General features: G+C 59.2%; 1 protein-coding gene across 1 annotated transcript; it reads right to left on the bottom strand.

The window, feature by feature from the left end:
- Window positions 1-3097: 3097 nt before the first annotated feature.
- Window positions 3098-4068, bottom strand: C1QC (complement component 1, q subcomponent, C chain). Its single transcript, XM_009584948.1, has 2 exons — window positions 3888-4068; window positions 3098-3654 (listed from the first exon to the last, which is right to left on the bottom strand). The coding sequence occupies exons 1-2, from the start codon at window positions 4066-4068 to the stop codon at window positions 3098-3100; spliced, it is 738 nt and encodes a 245-aa protein (XP_009583243.1).
- Window positions 4069-6495: the final 2427 nt, after the last annotated feature.

The raw sequence follows: 6495 nt of genomic DNA, 5'->3' as shown, positions 1-6495 counted from the left end.
CCTTCCAACCCAAACTATGCTATGATTCTGTGATTTTCCTGCTCTCAGTATTCACAAGATGACGTTTTCTCCACCTGCAGCCTCCTCCTTACCTCGCTCGCCCTTCAGGCCGTTCTCCCCGTCTCTGCCGTTGCTGCCAGGCTGTCCTGGTGACCCTGGGATGCCTGGGATGGTGCCATAGGTCTTGCAGAGTGTGGCACTTGCAAGCTGCCCTCCGGCCAGGCAGATCAGCATCGCCCACATGGTCTGCATCTGCTGGAGCACAGGAGGATGTCGAGGGGCTTGCCTTGGGCAGTGGGAGGGATGGGGAAGGCACTCTGTGCTGCTCTGGAGGACGATGACTAGAACCACTTCTGGGTAATACCATCAGGGAGGGAAAACATCCTGCTGCAGAGCCAAATCTGCTCACCTGATGGCCTTGGAGGTATCAGCCCCTTTGGGCATGGGAGGGTTTGTCAGTCTCTTCCCACTCTTAAATTACTGTTTTACAAGTGCCCAGAGCTTCAGCCACATGAATATCTGGGAACAGGTTAGCCTGTCCCAGAGGTCTGATGTCCAGCCTGGCCATGGACATGTGCTGCAGGTCCCTACTCTTCTGAGTCCCCACTGCTCCTTCAGAGCAGAAATTCTCCATCCCATCTTAGGACCACAAGTGTAAGGTAAAATCTTTCCCCAGGCCAGGGCAGTTTCATCATCTGCAAGGGGATAGCTCTTGCTTTCCACCAGCATATCTGAGGGTCAGCTTTAGTCCTTGCAGATGGCAAAGCAATCCCCAAACCTGCCCTCCTAACTCCTGCGGGTTCCCATTGTGTCCTGCCACATGCCTGCTTCATCCCAGGAGCGTTTCTGTATCCAACCAGCCTTACTGGGGCAGTCCCTGGGGTCCCATCTTCCTTCTGCCCTCCCTGCATCCCACAGCTCAGCTCCTTCCCCCAACTCCTGGTGCAGGTGCATGTAGGTGCCCCACTGGGCATTTGGGGGCTGTATCTGGACATCACATCAGCCCATCCACGCTCTCTGGCCTCAGGTGGACTTTCCCAACATTGAAACTCTGGTGTCGGTGGGAAAAGAGGCCGGTGAGTTGGATCCTCCAGCTGCAGCAGCTCCGATTCAGATGCAGCAGGTACAAGGATCGATCCACAGGCTCCCAGCCCAGGCAGAAGACAAAAACATCTCAGGGTAGGAGAGCACCCCCAGGGCACGTTTCAGACAGATGCTCAGTCCCTGATCACCCCTCTGGGCCTTTGCCGTCACTCCTTTCCATCTCCCACCTCCCCCAGGTGGGGCAGGAGGGGTTGGGGTCCCACCAGGGATCTCCACCACCCCCAGCCCAGCAGCCCCCTTTCTCTTCTGCCACAGCGAAGTGCCAGTGACGCGGGGGGGTGACTGTCACCCTGGTGCTGCCGGATTCCCCGCGTGTTCCTACCTGCGGGGGGGAGCTGGGGCTCAGCCTTGCCAACAGCTTGCTCTTACCTTGAACGTCTCGTTGCACGGACCGGGAGATGGAGCAGGACACACCAGCGTCCTGCTTGGAAATGGCCACGGGGAGAAGCAGAAGTTTGCTGCCAGGGCTGTTGTGAAAGGATCTGGGCCACATCCCTTTTTTATCTTTAGCTCCCGCCCTTTCTTCAGTAGCACTTTCATATCCGTCACGAATGGTGTCCGTCAGGTCAGCGGGACGTGCCGTCCCCAAACGGCACTCTGGGGCCCTAAAGGCATACAGCTGTGGCCCCGGGGAGCAGAGGGATGTCCACTCTGCCCCGCAGGGTGTGCTTGCTATGGGGAACGCTGCCGTGAGCTCCAGATGAAGTTTGGGGTAACCCCTCAGGACTTCAGAAATGTGCATGCACTTAGCTAACATCCCTCGGGCTTCTCCGTGCATACCCAGCTCTGCTGGGAGGTATCGGCAGGCCCAGAGGATGCTACAGGGTCTTGGAATCCATCACCTTGAATCTATCTCCCAGGGTCTCCTAAATGTTGTGAATGGGAAGTGATTTCACCCTGTGGTAAAAGCATTTCCAGTCCTGCTTTCTGCTGATGCCTTGCGGAGGTGAAGCACAGGACGTTCAGGGGAGATGAACGTCTTTTTCCACTGTACAATGTTTTCCACCAGGAGGAATCTCCATTGGGTTTTGGTGGGCTCTGTAGCCTCCACAGCCATGAGCTCCTTCGGTCTGGCTCTGGGACTCCAGTGCTTCCCCTGCCCTGTCCCTGGGGAGGCTGGGACCCTGGGGATGTCCTAGCCACCGGAGGCACGGCTGTGAGGTTTGCTGCGTGGTCTGTGGCCCTCTGCAACTGAACCGCATCCACCTGGAGGGGAAGGGGAGTAGCGGGGCCCCTGTTTGGAGGAGTCTTGGTCCCCCCCTAGATGGGGGCTGTGTGCATGGGCTTGGGAACCGTCCCCTTCCTGCAGTCAGTGCAGCTGGGGGTCCCACCCCACTGAGCAAAGCCAGGGTTGTGAATGGTGTGCGGTGCTCGCTGATGCGGGGCACGGCCGGGCCAGGCGGGCTCGGGGACGGGCTGATGCCGCGCAGACGTCCAGATGTCATGCACACACGCACGTGCACGCGTGCACACCACGTCCGTCTGCCACACGTGGGCTCCACCTGCAGGAAGGCAAGTCATGGAGGAAAAAACACATTAGGCCAGGTGCACTGGGGAAGGTTTTATTGACACTTTCCACAGCTGGGTCATGGCAGAGGTGCTGCTGCAAGCCTGCTCCAGGACGGTTGGCTGTCCCTGGTGCAACCCAGGTGGGAAGGGGGGAGATGCAGAGAGACCTCTGGCTCCGGCAGCAGAAGGTGATGTGGGGTTATCAGGGTGGATGCACGTGGCAGTGCCAGCAGGACCCTGGGGGCTTGGCACCGTCGCTCTGGGTGCAGATGCAACCAGACCTGCCTGTTCCCCCCATTCAGTGGCTGCCTGCGCTCGGTCCCCAGGCCAGGGGGTTGTGTCTGGCAGCTGGGGTTGACCCCCTTGCTGGGGCTTACCACCCAGCAGAGAAACTTGGGGCATCAGCAACAGCCTGGCGGTGAGCAGCAGAGTTTGCAGGGCAGGGCGAAGGGGTCGGCGTGCTAGGGTGGGCTCTGGTGGTCCTCTAGTCCGGGAAGAGCAGGAACCCCGAGAAGATGCTGTCGGAGTTGCCAGTGCCCACCATGCCGTTGTAGTCATTCACCGCCAGCCAGACCTGGTTCCCAGCGCCCAAATGGAGGAGGATCCCACCAGAGCTGACCTGCACAGTGTTGGTCTTGTGGTCGCAGAAGCTGGCCATCTTGTTCCCATCCTTGTACAGGATGACGCAGAGGTTGGCTATCTGCGAGGTGTGGAAGACAAAGTAGTAGAGGCCGGGGAGCTTGCAGGTGAACTTGCCCGTGGTGGTGTTGTAGTCGTGGTTGGTGTTGGTGATGACATGGTTGAACACCACAGGGACGTTCTTCAAGGGGTGCTCGCTGGTCTGCCTCGTCACTGAAAATGCTGACTGGTGCTTCTGCTTGTAGCTGCCTGGCATACCCGGCTCTCCGGCCATGCCCATCGTCCCAGGGTCTCCAGGCAGACCAGGGGGACCGATGGGGCCAGTCTTGCCTGGCAAGCCAGGGCTGCCCGGTTCCCCTTTCATGCCCTTGGGCCCTTGTGTTGCAGGAGTGGCCGGGATGCCTGTGGGGTGGTGGGAAGGTGAAAGAGAGTCAGCATCAATGTCAGGATGTGGGGAGAAGCTCCTCCAGCCCCTTCCCTCGGGCAGGAGAAGGTTGTTGCCTCTCTCCAGCCTCCTCTCCTCCTGCCTGTCCACAGACGATGCTCTCTCTTGCAAACCAAGGCAGACCAGCCACGTGGAGGACTCAATGGCTGCCCTTCAACAGCCTGTGTGGTTCCCCTCCTTGGTCACTCACCTGGCTCGCCTTTGGCTCCTTTCAGCCCATCCCGGCCATCCTTGCCCGGCACACCCGGCATGCCTGGCAAGCCTGGAATCCCATAGCAGCTGTGAGGGGCATCTCTGGTCATAGCAGACCCCAGATTCAGGAGTAGGAGGGCGAGGGCCAGATGGAGCTGCTCCCAGAAGCTCTGCCCCATTTTGGTGCTCTGGAGGATGGAAAGAGAAAGAAAGTGCTGGGGTGAGGGGCCATGGCAGGGTGTCTTTGAGGCCATGGCGCGAAGGAGGTACTGTGCTATGAGGCTGACTGCACCAGGAGCACCTGGCTGCGATGGCTGTGCCCTCAGTGTCCCCCCATACCAATTGCCAGGCAGTGGGGAGGTGGATATATGGACCCACCCCCAGGGCAGCCCCTGATGGCAAAAAGGGGGTTGGACTTTCAGTCTGCACAGAGCCATGGGGGTCTTGTAGTACCCATGGCCAGCCCCAAGCTCTCCCGCTCCAGTGTCCCAAACGCCCTGCAGATGCATATGCCGGTGCAGACCGTTGCACCATGCTGCACTGAGGCTGGAACTCCCTGGACCCAGCTGATCTCACCCCTCCTTCAGCAGCAGCCCTGACTTTCCAGGCTGTGCCCAGCAGGATCAAGCTCCCCATCAGCTGGGGATCTCCCAGGACAGTGCCTGACCCAAGGGACTGGGTCTTCCCCCAGCAAGGACAAGCGTGGTGTGGTGCTGGACCCCCAGTCCCCACGCAGCCCACCCCAAAGAGATGGACCCTGCAGCACCTCTTACCTCTGCTGGGGGGAGGGATCCTGCGCTGCCGAGCCCTCTGGCTGCTGTGGGCACTGCCTGCCAGCACAGCACAGCGTGGGTGACTTTCCGTGACACCCTCCTGGAGGAAGTCGCAGAGTTAGGAAAGGGCCCTCGGGGACCCAGAACGCCCAGCTGGCCCCCAGCCGAATTTCACATCCTCCTGCCTGATTATTTCCCCTGAGCAAGCACTTTCCTGGCTGTCCAGCGAGACCTGCGCTCGTGCCACTGCAGCAGCGAGGGCTGGAAGGACAGAGGTGGGATGAGCCGCTAGCAAGAGATGTGCCACAAAACCCTCCATCCACCACGGGCAGTATCGCTCTGCAAATCGCCTGTCTTTTCCCCCGTCCTTAACTCATTTCTGAGCAGAAGGGCAGCAAGCGGATGGGGAGCAGCCCCTCATGCCAGCTTCGTGGAGGCAGAGCCGTCTGTGCAACGATGGCCTGCTGCGAGGTCATCGCCTGGCTCTGAAGGGAGATGCTGCACCCCTCGGCAGTGGGACTGAAGGACGTTTCTCCTTGAGGGTTTCTGACCTGCAGGATGGCTGTCCTCTCTGCACCCTGTGCTCCACCAGCTCTGCTGGGTGCTGAATGCACTGGGGCCCCACCATCCTTGGTTGGGGTGTTGCTCCTCCCAGGTGACCTGGCCTCCTCCTCACTGCTTTAGGAATGGAGACATTTGACTGCCCAGCATGTGTGGAGCAGCATCTCTGAGCAGCAGTCCCAGGGTATGGTCCCTTCCCTGATGCTTTCTGGCTGCTTGATATGTGCCCAGCCTGCCCTACTTCCCACTAGTCTCACCCCAAGCTGAAGAGAGAAGAGCATCGCCCCACGACCCCACCACCATCACCCCACAACCCCATCAGTCACCCTGATGTCCCTGTCCTTCCTTGCTGAAAGGCTGGAGGACCACAGCTGCCTTTCCCTTTCCTGGGAGAGTCTGGGTATCAAGAGAGGACCATGTGGGTGAGGTGCATGATCTGCTGCCTGTGTTTACCCTTGTACAGGACAGCTAGCTTGGACTCATCAGGAAAAGGACACACGTAGGCTAGTCCCAGAGGTTCCCCATTCCTGTAAGTGCCAGCTCTGCTTGTACACTCAGTTCCCTCCTGTCCTTCTGCCTTTGCAGCTGGGGTCCGTGCTTGGCCAGGGGCAATCTGGGATCACTTCTCTCCCTGGGCAGCTTGGGAAGGGGCCCAGGGCATCGATGGTTTGGGGAAGACGCGTGAATAAGAAAGAAAATGCAAGCGGCTGTCTTGGAAGAAATTGGGGAAGACGCGTGAATAAGAAAGAAAACGCAAGCGGCTGTCTTGGAAGAAGGTTTATTTATACTGATGGGGAGGATGTGAGAGGCAGTAATGGGCCAGTGCCAGAAAGGCGTTTGCAATGGTTAGCGTAGCAGAAGCAGTGGCACGCAGTGATTTCCCACTCAGGAATAAAGACCCACAGCTGGTGAATGGTCCCAGTGATAACTGGTCCCCTCCGGTGTGGGGTCTGAGCACCCAGGAGCAGAAAGGGCTGCTGGGGCCAGGAGTCCTCTGCCTCCAGGATGGAGTGGGCAGGCTCAGCACGGAGGTAACTGCTAGCAGGGGTTTCGCTGCTGCAGTGGTGACCCACAGCCTGGCCACTCTGTGAAGTTGGTGGAAGCACAGGACCTGTCTGGTGGCTCAATCTGGGTTGGTTTGCTGGGATACTGAACCATCCCATGCACTCACAGGGGGAAAACACATGCAGACACGCAATGCTCTGGTGCTAAGCAGGTCCGGACTGGCGGTCCATCAGCCCGCTTGGGGGAAAGGAACGAAGCCCCCGGACA

Source organism: Fulmarus glacialis, unplaced genomic scaffold, assembly GCF_000690835.1.
Source record: "Fulmarus glacialis isolate BGI_N327 unplaced genomic scaffold, ASM69083v1 scaffold8429, whole genome shotgun sequence".
Taxonomy (NCBI): Eukaryota; Metazoa; Chordata; class Aves; order Procellariiformes; family Procellariidae; genus Fulmarus; species Fulmarus glacialis.
Note: the sequence above shows the minus strand (reverse complement) of the source record. Positions and strands in the feature narration are given on the sequence as shown.

Bases quoted from the DNA above. Each gene is read 5' to 3' on its own strand.
- C1QC (XM_009584948.1), bottom strand. From the start codon at position 4,068: ATGGGGCAGAGCTTCTGGGAGCAGCTCCATCTGGCCCTCGCCCTCCTA. The intron at 3,655-3,887 runs GTGAGTGACCAA...ACCACCCCACAG, and splicing joins AGGAGCCAAAGGCGAGCCAG to GCATCCCGGCCACTCCTGCA.